The 22,290-nt window shown below is 47.8% G+C and overlaps 1 protein-coding gene across 1 annotated transcript; it reads left to right on the top strand.

The window, feature by feature from the left end:
- Window positions 1-83: 83 nt before the first annotated feature.
- Window positions 84-21,264, top strand: T265_15133 (hypothetical protein; the record flags this gene model as incomplete). The annotated part of the gene is made up of 3 exons (XM_009176720.1): window positions 84-373; window positions 13,367-15,592; window positions 20,263-21,264. Coding segments are annotated over 3 exons (3,516 nt in total), but the record flags the coding sequence as incomplete, so codon positions are not given.
- Between the last annotated feature and the right edge of the window lie 1,026 nt (window positions 21,265-22,290).

The following is a 22,290-nucleotide window of genomic DNA, read 5'->3' as shown; positions in this document are numbered from 1 at the left end:
CGGCATTGTGCTCACGCGAATGGTAAGTTTATGGTAGACCTTCATACGTATCTTTCAGTTCTCTTGTTCGTTATCGAGTGAGCTCTGTCCGTCGGATTGTCCCCGACCTCAAACCCAGAACACATCGGAATCCAGTCCACGTACGACTGGAAACTGCAGTTTATTTTGCCCCCAGTGTTCGTTTGGTACACACAACCTGGAAAACTTTGCGGAACATTTGGGATCTTGTCTTCCACTACCATCGCAGACAAAGAACTTGCGGTCGCTCTCTGTTACCTGTTCACTACATCACTGTTCCGTCTGCGGCTGGATCACTTCAGCTAAGAATATGCTCCTCGAACACCTACATGAATCGCATCCTGGTGTTTCGGAAGTAAGTTACACCTGTAGGCTTTGCGTTCCACTTGGCCGTCACTTTTTCTCAGTATTGCCCCCACAACGACTGATGCGAGTATGTCTAACCTCCATCTCATCACCTACTTAAAAGCTTCAGGTATCACAACATTGATGCTAAAGATCATTTAGAAAACGAATACAGTTGTTCAAGAGGTTACGCTCATGAGCTTTTCATCTATCCTCCCGAAGTTTCTAGTGCCATTGAATAAATACATCCACTGTATACAGTGCTTGTCGTCGAAAAATGGGAGTCGAAATGCACTCGGGGCGTTCCCTCAGGATTTGAGTATATGGACGATATGACTGTCCGGTATTCCGAATGACCTAGATAATCCTACAGCACAATTTGGTAAGCACTTAAAACCTGTAAAGTGCTGCTACAAGACTGGGTGAGATCAAACCTGAACCTAATGCCTGCAGACGAGCTAATCAACATGTTAGATAGAGTTGTTTACTTGCGAAGTTGTATGATTCACGACGGCCTGGCTGAAGTGCCAGGACAGCTTTCGCCCCCCACCCTACACCTATGGCGCCGACGTGACATCAGTTTGTCAAGGGCAGAGTATACACTGTGGGAATGCGATCCATGCTATTATTTTATGGACCAAAAACGTGGCTTCTGCAAACAGAGGATGTGGGAAAACCGTCATCGGTGTCTCCAAATCATTGGTCGGAATTGGTGGGAACACCGAATTTGATATACTGAGGTTTGGTGTATAAAAACTCAGAAGACCAGTAAACTCAGTCGGGCCGACAACTGCCGCCTCACAGGATGGGAACCCCGGGACTCAAGTCAACAAAGATTAATGACACTAGCAGACATGGCAGCCAGTGGTGCTTTTTCATCAAGGCCTTTGCCTTCAATGCTCATCTACTCGATTTCCGAACTAACTGAACATGCGATCGCCTCTAGTGCTTGGCTGCATCTCTCGCTTTCCGATGATCGAAACTAGCAGCTGGAACCGGTGTATCTCTGGCCGTACGGGAGGCTTGTTATACCCGCATGTTTGAGGTTCCAAGTATTCCTCGACGCCACTTCACTTTTGACTGGTCCAACATTTGACTACTGCTAATGTTTACCCATAAGCCGACAGGATATATGTACTGCGAGATTCTATTAAGGTCCCGCTGTAGGACTGGTGATACGAATTGATGATGTCATCGGTGAATTTACGACCCCTGATCCACATCTGTTATCGAATCTCCTTTCTGTTGCGTCCACCGGCTGATTAACACGTTTTCTAGGCAACCACGAAACTTGACAGTATATGGGACATCGAACGGCCCTGTCGATCCTCGGACGATAAAGTGAAGTTTGACTATTCTTCACCACACATGACGCCGCAGTGGCGCATTGAGCCCTTAACCGCCTGGTTAATTTCATAGGGATGCGTCCGGTTCTGTTAGACTGGAGCTCCTCGGTCCTCTTGATTGAACACCAGCCGGAAGTCGACGAAGCAGGTAACGGTTGTCTGTTGGTAGTTGTGTCATCGTCGGGAACACGGCACATGGAGATTTGTTAGATTCAGCCTTTCGCTTTCAGAACGCCAGTTCAACAAATACACTCATTAGAGTATCAGTTTGGCTTTCACGGAGACATTTAAACCTCCTGCTTATGATATTCGACTAAAGGTGCTGCATAAAGGGCACCTCATATTTGAGTTGGTACGGTGTTCATGATTTCGCAGTACATCATAAATGGGAGGTTCAGGTGAGTCTCCCGTGAAAGCCAAATTTATATGGGAACGAGTATACTTGTCGAATTTCGTGCTATTCGGGTTCAATTAGAATACAAGGTTGATAGAAACTCGGCGGCAATGCATGCCTGATGAAACCCAATAAGAGCGAAACCGGTATTGGGATGTCAAAAAGTCCTCAGCAACCTTAGGAGTAGTTGTTTCATTCCTTTTTTAGCTCAGAAATCGTGCATCGAAATGCATGGATCCAGCTGCCATAGCTTTGTTCACGGAGGATAAAGAAAAGCAGAAAATAAGAACAATGCATTGCTTTCTTTGACCGAATCTGTGCATTAATAGTGGTCCAATAATTGTTCAGCTGTAACACCCTTTCGATACCTAGTTGTCATGCTACCCGAATGAAGCACGAGGTCTGAGATACTTCCAGGTTGCCCTAGCCTAGGCAGAGGAAGTCGAGATGCAGATGTGGGGTTCAGACCACGGACCTTCTGGTCAGTGAATTCGCGCCCTGACCACTAAGCCATATCGCCCTGTGCATTGGCAACAAATAGATCTCTTTATCCCGTATGACAGCAAGTAGAAATTACGTGGCGAGGGCGGTGGTTTTGATGCATGACCGCCATTTTCTGGATGACGGCCCTATTTTTCAGTCATTTATTATTAGATTGTCCCGACCCGTGGTCCCCATCCAAGGTGACAGCAGTTGCCAAATCGACTCAGTTGACCGGCAATGGTATTCATGCTTCCTCACCAAGTCATGCGCTGGCTGTCCCTGGGTGGTCTCCATCCGACTCAAAGCTGGGTAAAGAGGGCTTTGCTAGGTAAACGGTATTCCGGCATACGAAGTACGTGGTCTAACCAGCGTAACCTGTGGAGTGTGATCAGCTAGCTTATCGAGGAGAATTGGACCATCTGCCGCACCTCAGGTTTGATGTCCCCACCAGACCCGCGCAATGCTTCGGAGGCACTGATGGTCAAACAGTCTCCGGAGACCTTCCACACGCATCTACCCATAAAGTAGTACAGATCGGATAGTGGCATTGTACACTACCATTGGGAGTCAAGCTGATGTCATGTCGGTGCCGCAAATGTCGGAGGTCAGCAAACGCTTCCCTGGCATTCCCGATTCGGAACGTGATTCCATCATTCGGCAGAACGCCGGGACTTATGCAGCTGCTCAGGAAACAAACTTATTTACTATATCGATCAGTTCACTTGCGAGCATGAGGTCTGGGTTTTTATTACACCCAATCTTTCAGCAGAGCTTCACAGGTGCACAGTGCATACCGAACTGTGCAGCTGAATTAATTACTGATGTAAAATAGTTTCCATTTCGAAAGAGTGGGATCCCAGAAGAATAATACCATCTGCATACCACCGAGACAGGTAAAGAAGATTCCACTACAATATCGTCCAAGGAGATAACAAGAAAATGCCACAGAGAATATCCCTGCCTGAAACTATTGGATGTGGTGAACTCAGGAGAGAACTTGTCGTAGACACGTAGTCGTCCACGGAACGAGGCGAGTGTTTCAGAGGGACGATCATTCTTCGTCGGAAGGAGTGGCACAGTTTCGGCACATGTTGCAGTTAAAATGTGATTGAGATGGCTCTAGTGGTTAGAGCGCGTACCTGAAGGTCCGTGGTTCGAGCCCAAACTCAGCATCTCGACTGCTCCTGTTAGGCGTGGGCAACCTGGCAGCATACCAGCCCTCGTGCTCCTTCGGGTGGCATGGCAGCTAGGCATCGGAAGTGTTACAGCTGAATGATTTTATGACCGATACAACTCCGGCCAGGGTAAAACTAAGCTTGACTCTAGAAGGCATCACCCCCGATGATGCGAGCGACTTCTGGTAGACTGTCGAAGACCTCGAGCATGGTCTTTTCCAATCATCATCCGAATCATCATTGTTCCCGTCGGGCTCTGGGCGCTTCTCCACTCTGTAATGTTTATTTGCATGGCAGTTAAGCATCGGTGTTAAACTGATGTCATGCTGTCGATGATGATGCTGCAGAGACGGTCTGCAGGTGGTGGACGGAATGGCATTGCATTGCCCGATGTGTTCCAGGAAGGAAGCATGCCCTCCCAGTGCCATGATCAGAATCCAGTGGTGCAGTCACAAATGAATGACAATCTTGTATCGAAGCTCTTCACCGTTAACTGAATGTCATGGTTCAAATGAGTCCACGGTTTTTGCATTTGGTGGCCTCCAGGTCACATGATGTGGGCGATTCTGCTGAAAGTTTGTGCTGCCCAGAGATAAACAACAGCAAAAACTGATGAATTCTTTCCCATTATCACTGCAACAAACGTTTCACTCTGATGGACTTCCTCCGGACTTAGCCGGCCGGCCTGGATATTCATATCACCTGTGAGAATCACGATATATGTATTCTTGCTGATCGAGGTAACTGACAATTCCTAATAGAAGCTGACTTTCTCAGCCTCAGCGCTGCCGTCTGTCAGAGGGTTTACTGACAACAAGAAAGCCCTATTTGCCACGTCAAGATCTCTTGGTCTTGATTGAACCTATCAACGTAACAGCGCAAATATAACTGTTTACTGGAAGATAGTCCAGTAAGACGCCTTCAGTCATGGAGCAAAGCACAACCTGCTGCTAGCTCATCTCAAGCATTTCAGGGTGCTTGACTATTCAAACGCTTAATCAGACTGTCTTGAAAGGAGGTGATACTATTGACCCCGCTGACATCGGTCAACCACCGTGTATTGCAAAGTCTAGAACCAAGCTCCCAGGGGGCTATCATGGGACTGCATCCTGGAAGGTGGACTACACTAACAACACCTAAACTTGTGTTCCCTTCCACATCCTTCTACAAAGTAACACGTTGACATCTTCAAGTCTGCACCATTCTGAAGGAGGCACGAATAACTGTTCGTCTAAGTAGACGATGATCCGCCATCTTTGGTAATCGGCCCAGCCGTCTCAATTGATGGTGTTATATGGTTCCCGCGTTACGAGTTCATCATCATCAAAGACAGCAACATCAGTGTTGCCACTGATGCTTCACATGCATTAAGTGCGAGCAACGCTTCGAGGTACAGGTGGCCAAAATCCTGAAGGTGCCTCACATCTATTCTCAAAGACGTTTTCTTGCAATCATGGAACAAACAGTCCTTACTGTAGCTTGTTATATGCTTTTTTAATGCACAAGTTACGCAAGTTGGTGAACGTGATTAGCGCCATCGATGTTTTTCACTGACTTCGCCAGACACTCAGAGCTAACACAACCACCGAGATACGTAAAACTCTCCTCAGGCTCCACTACCTTGCGTATAGACTAAAAATGGCACATCATAAGGCATAGGTCTGCACTTTTTGGGTGAGGCACCGGCCGAAAGGTAATGTGGCCATGTTTTGTTCATGTTCAAGTATGTAGAAGATTTCGTCTGAACACTCCAGATGTACAAGGTTTTCGGCAGGAACGACTGTGACACCAGGGTTTGAAAACCCTAGCGGGCTTCCCTGCGAATTGCTACTTTCTGTAGTGAAGCTTTTAGAGAGCATCCTACACACTCCCACATGCCCGTGGTTATATAACTATGGAGACCAGATTGTGTTCGCGAACCAATAGAACATCCTCTGCAGAGCAAGTGGGATTGGAGTCACCGCTCAGTCGACGGAATGCACTCAGTCGACATGCACTTGAAGTCAACTAACACCAAGACTATGAGTCGTCGGTTCAGGTAGTGCCGCTCTGACACCCGACAAGGTGTGAGTGCGCGGCCGATACAGCTTCTGACCGCTTGGCGCTCGCCAGTCGATGTTTCGCCTGCCCCTTTAAGACTTCATAAGCCTTGTTGCGACGTTACCCTGTGGGTATCATATTCACTGCATCCCTCTCAAAGGTGCGCACTACCATCGACCCGTCCCAGTTCTGGACGTTATCTCTCCTGGATAGACCTATATGAATGAGGCATGTACCAATTGATGAATTTACCACCATCTTTGAGCGGAGCAGGTGGAAATCGTTGGGACCAGGAGCATGTTGACACTCAGGAATTAATGAACACTCGTACACTCCTAAAGCTAAAGGGAGTTCCATACGCACAGTCCATGTTTCTGTCACAGACCGGCAGCCCGAACGGTACGCAGCAGATGTCGTTCGAACTACTTCTATCCAACGAACAGCAAAAAGCCGTTGTGGTCCATGTATGTTTTGCTGGCAAGATGCTCCTGATAATCCGTTGAACGAACCCAGTGGAACTGCCTGTTCACTTTTTTAGAATTTTTCGCTTCCACTTTCTAAACTTGTGGATCCAGCAGGTCTCCCTATGTGTGCTGACATTCGGCTTCAGCTGGTGTCGGTTGGTACGTAAAAAGATGTCCGCTCTCTCTGTTCTTTTCCATAAACTGACTAGACGAACACCGGAAGGTCCTCAAACCCCTGCGTTCAAATCGTTGCTGGTGTGAGAACCTCGACAATTTGGAGTACGCAGACGTAAAAGAGGACAAGGTGCAAGCCCGATTAAATAAATTGTCCAACATCATATAATCTTTCGGAATGCGTCTTGCACCTTCAACGTACAAAGTTATACTTTGGAAGCGCAGTCTCTGAGCATGCATTTTGCTATTCAAGAAACACGGGAGGTTTACATACCTCGATAGTTGTGTTAGCTCTGACGGAGGTGTATGAGGAAATCGGTGTGCGAATCTCAAAGACTCGAATCACGTTTGCTTATTTCTGTCACTCTGCATTAAAACGGTAGGCCTCAAGAGTCTTGTGTACCAGGGTACAACAAGGGTCGTTTTGTTGTATGGTTGCCACCGATGCTTCAAAAGCGTTGTTGGTGTCGAATGGCGTCAACGAATTTTCAACGAAGTAATTAGAAAACGGGTATTTGGTTGTGCAGCAGGTACTTCACCATCAACTGCGGCGGCTCGGCGATGTGCTACGCACGCCGAATTATTGATCTTTGTGCCTCCTTCAGAATGGCCAAATCGCAGGGTGGACAACGTATGACTTGGCAGAAGGGTATGAAAGAGATTACGAGTAGTCCGGGCGTTGTTTGGTGCGGTAGGCCTTTTGGGACGGGGTCCCGTGACCCCTGCCATACTTAGCTGGAGACCTTGCAGGAAATGGCGTTTTTGATGTCAGTTTCTTTCCATATTGTCTGACTGAGCGCTTGAAGATGTAGGCACTCCAGAAAACGTCATAGTCCAGCGTCAGGTCCCTACACTCTTCTCTTCCTTTCACTTTAAAGGTTTGAATCGAACTAGTGCTCGAGTCACTTCGGTAGTTAAGGGCGCGAACCTACTGACCGGAAGGTCCGTAGTTCGAACCTGTATCGAACCACTGCATCACGACTGCATTCATCTAGGCTTTGGTAACCTCGCACTATTTCCGCCTTTGTGCTTTTTTCTGGTGGCACGGCAGCCAGACTGCTAAAGAATGTTACGACTGAACTATTATCATTATTTTTCATTATCAGCTAAACTTTACGGTTCTATGGCAATGAAGCATCCGTGTAAACACTGATATTACCGTCTCTGGTAATGATGATTATGTAGTAGCAATTGGGGGATTTACCGCCGGGCCTCAAGCGAAGCCACGACCTTACCGGAGATGGAATACTTAGAAAAGGTCCCACAGAAGTCACTTCCGACTTTGAATATCTCATTCGATATTGGATCAACAGGTATGTGTCGGAGGAGTCGGTCCTTGTGTGTATGTTTAATTCCTCGGTCCGTGTACAATGAACATGTAGTGCTGGCCTTCGAATTCCTTCATGAACGTTACCAAACGAACCGCACCTGTGCTTGGCTGAAGACATTGCAATTAATGGCGGCTGATCGACATCACTGACGGTCGGGCTGTCAGTTTCCTTTCTTCTGCTTGAGCACTTGGGTTCGTAGGCATCTCAGAATGCTTCACATAGACCAGCACTAGGTCCCCTCCCTCACCCACTTTTTTCTCCTTTTCACTCTAGGGCTGAATATAAATAGATGGGCTTTATGGTCTTACTTCAGTGAAACGTCAGTATCAACACTGGTGTTGCTGTCTGGTGATGATGATTTAATCGAAATTCCGAAGACTGCATATCTGTATCTCGATCTTTGTGAGAATTGAGCACAGAGAAGTGGAGTGTGAATTAATGGATATCATTATCGTCATCATTGACAATACTGGACGAGAACAATGGCGCTTCACTGCCATACAACTGTGTCAATTTATTTAATAAAGCCTTATAATGAAAGGAAGAAAAGTAGGGCAGGGGTAACCTACATTTCCAACACTAAGTTAAACAATCTGGATATAAACCGACAGCACAAACGCCTCTGACACCGGTCAGATGAAAGGGAGTTCTTGTCCGTCCACGCATGTATGCGCCTTATGCAAAACTTATGGAGTGGATGTGCTGTCCTTTCCAACTGGACTTTCGACGTACACTGCGACTGACTGGTCCATCTAGGTGTCTGATGAGCAGGGCATCCAGAATTGGTACTCTTCACTTTCGTGCTTATGGTGGACGAAGTTCGGACGATTCACAATAGTCTCATACTGTTCAATGCCAATGACAAGCAGAATATAGTCTATGCATAGTCTTTAAAGCGGAATTCCGGTGATATAATCAGAAACTCGCCTTTTGGTTATTCCAAGGATGGTTTCAACGAGCGTTGTTCCCAGTGGACGTTGTACGGTGACTCCGTAAAACTGTCTATATGCAGAACTTAAAAGAAAAACAGACAGTACAGTTCATAAAGGAATGAGATCTTGAGAATAGTTAACTGCGATGCATATTATCACTGGATGCAAAATAACTATTTAAGTCAAGTATCTTGGGCAAGATGGTTTTTGTCGTGAGTGGGGGAGAAATGTTCTTTGAGAACCCACTTAAATATGTTCCAAGATACTCCAGAGAAAATGACGTTAATCTACGCCGTATGCAGTCGAAACTGCCAGCTGACCGCCGTGTAATTTTGCGTTGTGGGAAGTTTTGCACGCACAGCATACGTTTCAATGGGGTCTCAACCTTTTGAGTTTTTTAGGATACCATGAGAGAGAGAGAGAGAGAGAGCAGATAAAGTTGAAACAGGGGTGTAATTGGGAAGCTTCTACGGTCAACTTAGAAAGTTCACCACAGAATGCCTGATAGTTTCGATCAGAACTGTTCGATATCGCCAATCGATTTGTTACCTTACATGTGGGACTTATGGAGCCATTAAAGAACTGAAGGAAATAGACGATACTGTGGCTCTTCAACCTTGCAAGGGTTCGGAATCTGTCATACTGAATCTTGCAGATCAACTTGTGTAAAGAAACTCAATCCTGCATGACTATCCGAAATTCCAATCAAACCCCAGTTCATAAAGTTAGCAGATACCGAGGAAACTGCGGCGAATTCATGCACCTCAAGCTCAGTACAAGCACCTGAAACCCGTGGGAAGGTAAACACCCAAACTGAGGAGTACTTCTGCGTGCAAAACTTCCTTATCACCAGACTTCCTGTCAGCCTTTCTGTTTGGAGCCTTCTGTAGCAACGTTTTTGTGGTTGAGTGGTTGAACAAACGCTATTTGCCATGTCAAGTGATTAGGTTGGGTAACTGGACAGCTCATTGATAGCCATTTACTGGAATCTACGGACCATTGCCCCAGGATCGCCGGAATGAAATGTGTGAACTCTGAGTTCACTGAAGATAGTCGAACCACGTGCACATGTTCCAGTCTCAGCCTGGCGAAGATTCCCACTCTTTCTAAGGGCTGTTTTGCCTGTTCCACACAGCTTGCTTTTCTCCGTCCGCGTACATCGCTCAGTTTACACAGATTTGACTTAAGAACCCTAGGGTTTGTTGTTCAGCACACAGCCTTATCACAAACCTTAAAACTCCTGCTTCCCCATGTTTGTCCTCACCTTGTTGTGGTGGTTGGGCTTCTGTGCTGCAATGATCCTGCAGGTTATACTGGCTGGAACTCAGTTCCTAAAGGTTCAATCATGCCAGGAAGGCCAACGGGGAGCAGCCCGACGAAGAACAGTGAGTCCTCATACTGCGAGTAATCATATTACGGGACGTATGGATGTAAAGTCGTACTGTCTTCTGCGATAGGAGTGTGAAGACGGTAAGGCGTTTCCCCCAGGCAACCAGCATGTCCATATTTATGGAAGCAGTGATGCCGCCTTCCCCCGAGAAAGAACGGACCCTAAAAACCGCACACTCCGATCACCCAATGGTTGATCGTGACCGCCGGCGCACTATTCAAAACGGCCGAAATACTTTTAAAATCAGAGTCCGGCGCTGCTCAAAAGCCACCTGCTGTGTGCAGCCGCATCAGGAGTGAAACAGTAATGCCCTAATCCCTGCGACCTCGGGCCAGACCAGCCCCCTACAACCAAGTAGGTCAGAATATTGAGTCATTGGCTTCTGGAAGGATCCCCCAAGAAAACCCTAACAACCGCTGTCTCGTGGTCCAGACTTTTGAGTGAGAGGCTAGGGGCAGAATCCCTGAACAAAACCCTACGTCGTCCCACTGCCTTGAGTTTAAGCCTCTTGGATCGAAGGCTCAAGGTGGGGTACCTACCCGGCCTGGGCAACCGGGCAGTACCATTTGCCCTTGGAGCTCTTCGCTCACCGGCCTTCCCCCTCATTCCCTCCCAGCCCATCTGCCAACCCCCCAGGCCACTATTCCGTGTCCCAACTATCGCCCAGAAAAATACACATTTATTCTCGATATTTCTATCAAAGAGACTCGAATTCGAGACGCTACCCAGGTCATCCTGCTAGCTCTTCCATCAGGGAATTCACACTTATGTTTCCGAAACACTCGCATGTGGTCAGGCCGACGTTAGTGTGATTCCATGTGACAATGTCATACAAGATCTCCGCTGAAAGTCGCCCTCGTGCAGCATAAGTGTGCTTTCAGTCGCGCTAAGAATTTTGGCGTCAGTCGTCCTTCGTTTGTTGGTTGGGAACTGATGCACAATAAGAAAACCGGTCTGTGTGCGAACCGCAGCTGTGTTGATCAAACCGTCACCTTTCTGCAGAACATCGCTACATATGCTGTACATTGACCATCATTGTGTCTTTAGGGATGTTTGACAACTTAGGTGGAAAGGTATGATTTGCGGTTTGCCACCTCGTAGTGTAAGGTAATACCACGGGATTGTCATAAACTTAAGTCTTCCTTTTTATCTTGGAATGTGATAGGTTGTAAGTAGTCAGCAGGTTTACCTACTTAGCAAGATAGCCTCTGGTATAGGTCCTAAGGAATAAAACCACTGCGCGCTGCGGAAGCTGTAACAGTGTTTGCCAGTCTGAAACACACGTGGAGTCGCCAACAAGTCGTGGCATGCTTTTTCCGGTTTGTCAAGCCTGATCTTTCTGCGTAAACTGCGTTCACCAGCTGAAAATCCTTGCTTGTGTAGCACTGAACGTGTCTGATGACAGCAGTCTGTTTGGTTCACTAGTTGAGATGGCTTCATTTTAGCCGTACGCATGGCACTCCAGCGACTACCTTATTGTACTCTATGTATGGATGTTGGGTTTAGTTGGAAAAAGGCACCAACAAACAGCGATAAAAAAGGCACGCCCGGATTATCCTACATGCGATATTTGCTCCCAGGATTGGGCCCAGAGATTCTGGTTGTCGGCGGTTGAAGACGCCCAAGGGTGTGGCAGTGAGCCGAAGTCGGTTACAGGCATGATCAAGGTCATGCCTAATTGGCTACAACAAAAACAACTCAAAATACATGGAACATCTATGCTTGTAGCACGCATTTTTCAATTATTCACTCAGTGACTGGTCTGGCACCAAAGCTGCTATCAGGTCTGCGTGAAAATATAATAATAACGAACGCTTGCCTTGTGGTAACTCTGCAGTTTGCGCTTGACTTTTTACGAACGGAATCAGGTCGCTTCAAACATCATGTTTCGGAAGTTGAAACCGTTTTACTTGTTTTTGAACATCTTTTGACCTCTGGGTCATTGATTCGATCGACCTCAAGAAAACGAGACGATCGAATTGCATCATTTTGATGCATGGCTGTCGTGCGTCTTGAAGGAAACAAGCGAGCTAGGATGACCAGGCCCAAACGTAAAGCCGCAGGTTTGGTCGAGTTACGACCACCGTAATAACGCCTCGCCCACCAACTCACGTGTTATGGCAACTCATCTAGTGGAATGCTTTTGAATGGTTTTCTCGTTTGAGTCATTCTGAATTTGGAACTCCAGTGGGGTCTGTTGTCGTCAGTATACTCCTATGTCCAACGGTGGATGCGTGTCCTCAGTAAGTCACGCAAACTGCTACACTATATAAACCAATCCCAAATTTCTCGGACATGCCCAGCTAAGATTCAAGTATGTATCCGGCTTTCAGTCCAAACTCAGATATGTCGGTTCCCTCCGAAAGGTATGCCTCTCCCCATGTGTGTGGAATGTGATCGCAGCTGTCATGAAAAACACGTGTTCCTCAAATGTAGCGATCCTAAATATTGAAGGTGAAAGTTCATATTGCAGGCGTGTGCTCCGTTTTCATTTGGTACTCGGTTCAACATCATATGCTCTTTTTACGGATGCCCACTCGGTCCGATTGCCAAACCCGAGGTTACCAACGCTCGGAAAATGTCAAAAACAGCTGCTCTATTAGCACTTTAGACATTCACCGGAGTTGCAACAACACACATCAGTACAAATAAAACAAGTTTCAAGGGGATCAAACATGTTTGACAGCGTGGTAGGACAAAAGTTTGGAGTGATGTTTTAGCCGTGCGATTTTTCCGTTTGCTTTGTGCTGTTAAAGCTCGCAATCGCATGCTGAGTAGTAAACTTGCTTAGCTGTGAGCGCACGACAGACTCATCAATCTAGTGCGGTTCTCCCCGTTGTTAGTCGTTTTACACTCTCTGTCCATCGTTTTGTAAACCTGGGTTCGAGATAGCTCAGTGGTTTAGGTGTCAGCTTACGAGCCTGAAGGTCCGTGGTTCGACCCCAAGCTCAGCATCTCGACTGCTGTTGTCTAAGCTAGGGCAATCTGGCAGTATACCGGCCCTCGTGCCTCCTGTTAGCATAGCAGTTGAGCACCGAAAGTGTGCTGCGGCTGAACGATTTTCGGAACCTGGGATTGAAGCTTTTCCGTGCCATCATTTCCAGCGTTCAGTTTGACTAGTCAGCGCCAAACGGTCATCAGTCCGTTGTAGAATTTGTGTGGCACTAGAATGTTTTCAGACCTTGGTACACAGACCTTTGTGGTAAGCTTTTATGTCATCCTGCAGCCTAACAGTTGTTTGTATTTTTCATCCCACCCATCCCTTTCAAAACAGACCGCTGGTGTAATCACGGAGGAGTTCACTGTACCGCGGTTCGATGATCCGGCGGCGGCTACAGCTCCATTGGCAGAGGAATATCAACCAGCGTATTCGGCTGCCGCGAACTCCACTATGGCCGTTCTTTCCGCAGTCACGTCCAAATTGGGCGAACTGTCCGGTTTGTTCTCCGGAAGAGATCTCCCTATGCTTGGACATGGAGATCTCCCAGGTCCAGTGAGCGCCTCTCCACCTTTGCGCGGGAACAACTGCGTTGGTGACGTTCAAAAGAAATCATCTTCCTCCAATGCTTACGACACCGATGGATCACGTCTTCGGCAGGATACACATACGACCGATTATCATCAAAGTGACCCAGATACATCCAACCTCTTTCACCAGCAGCATCCTCAAAGTTCTCCCGCTGCGGATGGAACGAACAAATGGCCTGCTACACAGGAGTATGTACAGCTGTATTTCAACGAGGCCGCCTTTGTAGCAGCCTATACGAGAAACGAGAAGCTCGGCTTGACCAATCGTGCTGCTCAAAGTGCAGAGTTGACCGATCTACTGGAAAAGCTCAGGCGTTTCGCTGGTTATAGAGTCCCTATCCTGGGCCGTGCTAACCAGCGTCGCGTGGCCGGTTGTCCAGTCTGTTTGAAAGCGTTCAATCATGGTTTTACAGACTTGAAAAAACATTTGATGATCGCTCACCTCAACGTACGACGTACCATAACTCGTTTCGCCCTAGATTTCACGCACTACTCTCGATCGTCTACGGACGAATTGGCAACATCCGATGTGAGTGCTTCCCACCCAACGCCTGAACTGAAGCAACAACCACTGCATCGCCTCACAGTACGACCGCCATCGCGCCAGTTCCGCCGGAGGTCTTTCATCCACTCCCTCAATTGCACAACTGTCAAGAAACGCACCGTTGTCCCGAAGCTTTCAACTCCTTTGAAATCTGAGACTCCCAATTCTACAGAACCAAGGACTCCAGACGAGTTATTCCCGCTTGTCACCTCCCCGACTTCAGCTTATATTGGAAGCGCTCCAGTGCATCGTGTTATACCTGGAACTGGTGTTTCTGATCAGTATGAGGATATGAAAACCTTAGAAGAAGTCGCTTCCGAAGCCCCGGCCGGTCGTGGAGGAATAATTCACTTGGATGATGCAGGGAAGCCACTCTCAGCGGCTCTCGCTGCCGCCAGTCAACCCCACACAGTCAATGCTACCAAGCCCTCAGATGCTGACGAGGTTTTCCTCCCTAGACTTGGTCGTCAACACGTTCAATTAGCTTACTCGTACCCTGTGTTCAAGCGTTTACTCGAGGCCTACCAAGTTCCAATGACTGAACGCATCCAGCTCGTCAATCGGATGAATCATTATGCTCGAATGCATGTCATCATGGATGTGTTGGTTCCGAGTGGAGCGCAGAAGCGTTTCTCCTGTCCGACCTGTATGTACACCTCGGTTCATTCTCTGGCCGATATTCGGAAACACATCATGGGCTCCCACTGTGGTATCTCCACCAAACGGTTTCGTCTGTGTTTACGTGCGTCTAGGCACGACACAACGACCTATCGCCTGCACTCGGACGACCGTATGATCCGTTTTGTGCAAGATCACCGTCGTCGACAGATGCAGTCTTCAGCTACTAATCACCACGTTGAATCAGACGAAGATGCGTGTGTAGAAAAGTCATCTGTCCATAGAAATGAGGAACAAAGTCGTAATGTTGGTGGTGGCGATCTGCCTGTCGCCAGTAAAGTTCCTCACTTCCGTTCAAACATCCCAACAACGTCCCAAGAAGAATTGGAAACTATGACCATTGAGGCGGACCCCGACGATGAGTACGAGGATGAACCACCGGACGAAGTGCATCGAATTCATCAAGAGTGTGATAATCGGTTCTTGACGGCCACTCCTGTCAACAGTATAATCGAACAAGAGTTGTCCGCAAAACCCGAGGCGCCCACAGATGCGGCCACGGTGCTCGCCAATACCATACTGAAAAGCTATCCGGAGGAAACTTCTCGACGCAACGAAGAGATCCATCGACGCGTGACTCTCCCGTACTCCACGGATGTTCTTCGTACGCTCCTCGAACGAGAGGGTTTACTTGAGCATCTACAGGACTTGCTCGAAAAAATGGAAATCTACGCAAACCATCACCTGACCGTGATATCTCGTGGCAATCGAATTATCGCCTACATTTGCATTTGCGGCCGGCGTTTTTCGGTAAGTTGTCTCCCCACGTTCCATCCTTTCCTACCCCAGTGGAGACCACGTTTTGCTAGTCCCCCTGGGGTGATTTCTTCAGACGAGACAACTGTTTTATCGGGACCGCAATTCACTCATTTAGTTGTTCACTAAGTGCTTAGTGGTTAGGGTGCACTCTTACGAACCGGAAGGCCCGTGGCTCGAACCCAACCTCAGCTGTTTAGTCTTGGGCAACCTGGCAGTATCTCAGCCCTCGTGCCTTCTTCCGTTGGCATGGCAGCTAGGCACCTAAGGGGTGCTATATCTGGACGATTGTCTCCTTGATCTTTGTTTTTAAGATGGTAATCGATCGATTACGGTAACTTAATTTTTCACTGATGGAACTCCGTAGTTATTGGAATATCCCGACGATTCCTAGTGCACATGAAGCGTTGAGGTTGGCTCAGATGTATGACGTACAAAGACCTTTTACTACGGCAATCAAGCACCATTATGCATAAATGTGCTGTGGATTATAATGACAAGTTTTAGTTCAACATTCACTTGCCTACGTCGGGAAAGCAAATCCTTACCATCTGCATAAAACATACCCTCAAGCCCTTCCAAAATCATGTTCACCGTGGCGTTTCTCTATGAGGTGGTGCACAGTGACACATTTGCGTAACCTGGACCTACAAAGAGCTATTTTTGCACATCCATCATCATTGACGGCAACATGTGAGAAGTGCACTGGTGCTTCACTGCCGTACGACCATGTCCATTTGTTTGAATAAGACCTGATAATGGAAAGTAGAGGGGGGACCCGGAAGCTAACCTATCACACACATCCGGGATGCCTGCGCCTCCAACGCTCAGTCACACAATTTGGATAGAAACTGACGGCGTGAACGCCACCAATATCGGTCAGTGTCTCCAGCCAAGCACCGGAAGGGTCACATGGGCCCTATGCTGGCTGTTCGCCCAGCATCCGACATGTTTTGCTGGAGAAGTATTAGTGGAAGCGAGGTTGTCTAGTATACAGGATGATCGGAGTCCATATTCTGGCATGACCGAGGAGGCGTCCTGCTGATGTGCTCTATTATTTTATATCGTTCAGCTGTAACACACTTCCGGTGCCTAGCTGCCACGCCACCCGAAGGTTACTGGGATAGCGCCAGGTTGCCCAAGCTTAGAGGCAGAGGTCGGGTTCGAACCACGGACCTCCCGGTCGGTAAATTCCGCTCTAACCACTTGAGCCATCTCGCCCCTATGTGCTCTACCAATAACGAAACTCGAATCCAGTGGTCCGTTGTCGGATGTGAACCAGCCGAAATGATCTGTGCTGGAGATTTGGAGGATGGTTCAAACAAAAATCTTGTGGTTAGCGTCTCGCCCCGTTACCAGCCCATCAAAACGTATTATCGTTTTATAGACGTAGCATGCTACTCATAAAGGTGCTGAAAATCCGACAGTTCACAATCGGTTTCGCCCCCATTTCGGACCATCACGTAAGTGCAGTCCAGCATCATGAGAAATTCAGCTGGGATTCAGGTGAGCCTCCCCCCTGGGAACAAAATTAGTTCTCGAATGGGTGTGTTTGTCCTATTGTCGTTTTCTTTGAGTCACCGAGCCTGTAGAGCAGCTTTTACCTCATCGGGTTGGACTAGTTTTCACCTCTGACATTGGGGTTGGTATGGCAGACCATTCTCGTTTTCGGTTCGTCCGAGAGTTACTCGCATGTTTTGGCCTCCACTTCAACTCAACGACTGATTTCAAATCCTAAATGCAGCATGCCGAAATCCGTTTTTTGGCAATGCACAAATCCCTCCCAGAGGCATATTACCACCCTGGGGAACCCATACCGTCACTCCTCATCACTCTAGGTGGTCCAAGGGGATTCGATAAAACCAAAAGGAGCTATAACCAAACATACCTGTGTTAATGAGCCGTCTTGTGATTGATTCTCGAGTTAGCCTGCTGTGACTTCAACGAATGGGGGCGAGATGGCTCAAGTGGTTAGAGCGCGAATTTACTGACCGGAAGTTCCCTGGTTCGAACCCGACCTCTGCCCCTCGACTTCCCCTGCCTAGGCTTGGGCAAACTGACAGTATCCCAGCCCTCGTGTTTCTTTCGGGTGGCATGGCAGCTATGCACCGAAGGGGCGCTACAGCTGAACGATTATTATAATTTTTCTTCAACGAATCTTTGAATCCCTTGCACTTCGCTCAGTTTCACAGTCATTCAATCCGTACTTCACGTTCGCGTGAGTGTATTCACCTTCGTCTAGCTACATGACATAAACCGCCGATGAAGACCGCGGCTGTTTACGGTCATCGTATTTGCTTCCCTGGAATCCGCGTACCTGTAAATAAACGTGTCTCGGAACTGGAATTGAAATCGCTTGGACTAACCTCTGTCATCTGGCGGGAGAACGTAAGACAGTGATGTCACCGGGGCTAGGTACCAAACGTTTCTCATATATCCGTTTTAACGACAACACGGTTCAAATAGGCTATGTTGGCAACTCCACTTTGGACCTCTAGCATACTCATTCTCTCCAGCTGTTCAACATTTGTGCCGCGTAACTGCCTCGTCACGAATAGCCAACCGTGTATGCTGGCGTCGTTGCCACCTATTTGAAAGTGATGTGTTGTAGTAATGTAGCTTCTGTATTGTTTCTCGGCTTCCTGTTCCGCCCACAGTGGTATATCGAAAGGCACGAGAGCTTGAAGTAGTCCTTTATGGAGATAAAGGAAAATTGTATTTATGGGATTATTATGGAAGTTTCCACAAGGTCACGAAAACCTTCGTGAAGGAGCGAAAGGCACCGAGCTGTGGATGCTCCATCCAAATTGGTTGACACTCTGACCGACCATGGCATACTTCCATTCGCTACGTAACCGCCTCGTGGCACATCCCCTTCCAATCGACGTGATGTTCGGTCATTTAGAACGGCTTGCCTTCGGACAGCCCTTTGAGTATATTGTTTGTCGACCGCTGTATCCATTTGACTTGTGATGGCACAGTGAACTCCTGTCGCATGTCGGGCCGTCCGTGGGGCAGTAAGCACGCCGATCTGGGATGCGGTACAGGTGGTTCTGTCCGCGTCAAAGTTGTCCGATGTTCCATGCAACGTGGTTCAATCGTGGGGCCACACTCTGCTGCCTGAAGTGAATTCGCTTGGCTGGACCGTCCCTGGGCTCTGGCATGCACCGCATGCTTGACACAGTATCCAACCCGACATCCACCGTGGACACAATATCCTCGAATCAGCATTCGGCCTTTATGCGACTAATGTGGTGTCTCTTCTCCTGACCCTTTCCGTTTGGTTTTCTGGGTAACAGTGGAATGATCTGGCTGATCATGACACTGTATTGAAGGATGGAGGCCACGACTACAACGTTGCCAGTTGCCGGTAGGATTAAGAAGATGGACCGAAGTGAGAGAGGGAGCTGCTAATGTCGGACGTCATGAGTTGAGTAGCCGATGCGTTGCGTATGTTCTAGTTTGTCTCTGGCTTGTAACTATAGCGATCACAATTCTTAAAGGCGTGCTGCCGCCGTGATCGTATTGCCGCCATCTGCGGTTGTTTCGCCATAAATACCATCGTGGGGTTGCTTCAAGACGTGAAGTAGCATATTGTGGCTCCACAATGGAACCATATTCCATGGGACACCGGAGGTGGGGAGCGCAGCTAGAATGATGTGTACTGGATCCCAGATCAGCATGTTCGCTGCCCCAAGGACATACCGACATGCCAGATCAGCCCCCTGCGCCATCACAGATGCGTTCGGAATCAACATAAGGGAAAGTACCCCGCGACTGGATCAACTTCCTAGCCTGAAACTGATCAAGTGACTGAAAAGTGATTGGTTTTATAAGCAATTCGGGTATCGATAGGTTCCACTTCCGTCGACTCTCCGATTCTACTCATTGCTTAGCTTCTTTGCCGCTCTCTTCGTAACCTTTTAGGCTTCTTTAGATTGCATCAGATACTCTACATCCCTTGGTCGTTGTGGCTGTTTCTTATTTGAACATTTACTGGATCTCACTGAATTGTTCTTTTCTATTTTCGTCTACCACTTTGTTTGACGCCACTCACATCTTATTCCGTTATAAAAAACAGGTCATACGTGAGGATGAAGACAGTGTTATTCGACCCGCAAGTCTGGCCGACTGTCGCCGGCACATTTTGGGTGTGCACGCACGCATTCCCCAAGATCTTCTTACGCTATGCTGCCAGGCTTCACGGATTTCCAAAGAATCTGGTTACAAGCTCTATTCTGACTCCTCGTTGCTAGCTTTGGCCGAACAACACAAATTCCGCAGTGCTCGAATGCAAACCTATAACAAGGCTGGTTCCCCTTTCAGGGCAGCGAACTCTGCGGACACTTCCGGGGCGAATACCGATGAGTATGATATGAATTCGGAGAAGCCGCCGCCTTCGCCTGATACTTCTGGCCGTCTCGGGTCAAATAATGTGAGTTATGCGAGTGTATCGCGACTCCCGTTCGTTGGAAATCGCCCGCCCAACTGGAAACAAGATCCTGAAACCGATGCATCCGGTTTAGATGGTCAAGCTTGTAGTAATCTTCAAAATGGTTCTCTTCCCACACAAAAGGCCGAGCCAATAGCTGCAGCAACACACAAGATGGAGAATGTCAATTCACAAGACTCGGCTGCTCGGCANAGCTGCAGCAACACACAAGATGGAGAATGTCAATTCACAAGCCTTGGCTGCTCGGCATTCCCGTCTAGACTTGGAAGCACCACACCGAATTCTCACTGTTGAAGAAGCTGTTTCCTGGGGCCGAGATTTATCACTTCCAAGTACGTGGACTCTTGAACGAATCGTCCGTTTGCAGTACAATGAGAGTGTGTTTGATGAGCAGCTGAGGCGTTTGCTACCCAACAACGAATTGTTCATTGAAAGTCTTCATGAACGAATGAGGGTATACAGTCGCCACGCTGTTTACATTGCCAGACTTCATACCACTGCAAGTCCACCTCAGCGCATTTACGTATGTTGCGCGTGTCTATCCACCTCCCAACATGGATTTGGTGACGTGCGGAAACATATTTTGGGTGTACATGCTCACATACCGGAACGCTTCAAAACCATTGCCATGAATTCCAGTCGTCTCAACCGAGAGGACTATTCTCTTCAGACTGAAAACTCGGCTCCGATTTCATCTCGGCCATCCTCGTCTTCTCATTCTCGGATACGTAGAACCACTCTGCGAAAGACCGGTTTAAACAATTTAACTTCACAACATTCATCTCGGAAACGTTCACTAACAGCTGTCGGCTCACCCGTGCTGCGCTCACATGTAACCAGTCCTCCGCGAAAGAAAGCGTGCTCCGGCGATGACCCTGTTGGTGAAGTTTTCTTCAACAATGGAAACGAATCGCTCAGGTCGCCCTCAGATCTGCATGAGGACGCCACAAGCCACACTCACCTAAACGGGACCTTGTCACCGTCGGGCTCTAAAGCATCGTTTCGCGAAGATCCATCCCGACCTCCAATCATTCTGATGTTACCCCGCCCCAAAGCATTTCACCCTTCACGTAGTCCTGAACAGTCCGACTTTTCTATATCAGGTAGTGACATGGAACGAGCCATAAGTGATGATCTGATCTCAGCTGAGGCGTCGCGCAGTCGACGCTCAATGATTTTGAAATCCAAACGTCCGTGTCCGACCACCACATAACGTAACCAACTCCTGCAATTTTTCCCCACAAAGTCCGATTATTTTACTGATTTGTTCTCTCGTTGCTTTCTCTTGTTCGAGTGTTTATTCTGTTTACACTTTCGTGATAGACCCTAATTAGGTTTACTATCCTTCACCATAGTTACAAAATTTGTATATACCCACCTCCACCGTGAACGCCGCCAGTTTTTCCTAACACAAGATCCTGTTCTCGGTGCTTCTATACTCACCCTTGTTCACTGAAGAAAAAATTCACCGACGAGCATAGATTTTTTAGATGTTTTTCTTCACATCGTGTATTTGTTTGCCACCGCGTTTGTTTGCTATACAACCAGGCAGTCTTTTGCTGCACGCGGTTGACTTATGGTTTGGATGCGTTGTCAATATCACCCTCGTCCCCCAGTTCAATGGCTTATGGGACCAATTGTGTGTTCACATGGTTTCGTCCCTTTCACGAGAATCGACATTCCAATGTTGCTCCCACACTTTGTTGTCTTGTGTTTCTTTTTTATTGGGTCTGCACTACTGACTTTGTAAGTAGATTGACAAGCTCGTTTTCTTGCATACACTGATGTTATTTGTATCGGTACGTCTATAGTTGCTTTTTGGGAGAATGGATGATGACAAACAACGACCCCCGTTTCGATTAGAAGAGAACATTGTCATTTATGAATATCGTCAAGCCTTTGTCTGCCCGTTCGTCTACCTCCTACGTGACAAGCATTCCACGTACGCAAACAGCATAGCTGCTTGGTACGTGTGCGTTTTGCATTGCAGTTCGACGATGCGTCGAGGTCAATCACTCCTATGTTTTGTGATCTAATTAGGGCGCATGAAGCCTGTTCCACATAGCTCCATACTCTGTCACGTACACACACACACGCATACAATAAGTGTGTGACTCTACCCACGATTTCACTTCGCTCTCGCCATCGGCCTACCCGTACATCGGTGTTCTTGATATCATCGTCGTCTAGAGTATCGATTGTTCCTGCTGGCTTCAACTGCAGTTCCAAAGAACGCGCG

Source organism: Opisthorchis viverrini (genome assembly GCF_000715545.1).
Source record: "Opisthorchis viverrini unplaced genomic scaffold opera_v5_377, whole genome shotgun sequence".
In the NCBI taxonomy this organism is placed as follows: domain Eukaryota; kingdom Metazoa; phylum Platyhelminthes; class Trematoda; order Opisthorchiida; family Opisthorchiidae; genus Opisthorchis; species Opisthorchis viverrini.
Note: the sequence above shows the minus strand (reverse complement) of the source record. Positions and strands in the feature narration are given on the sequence as shown.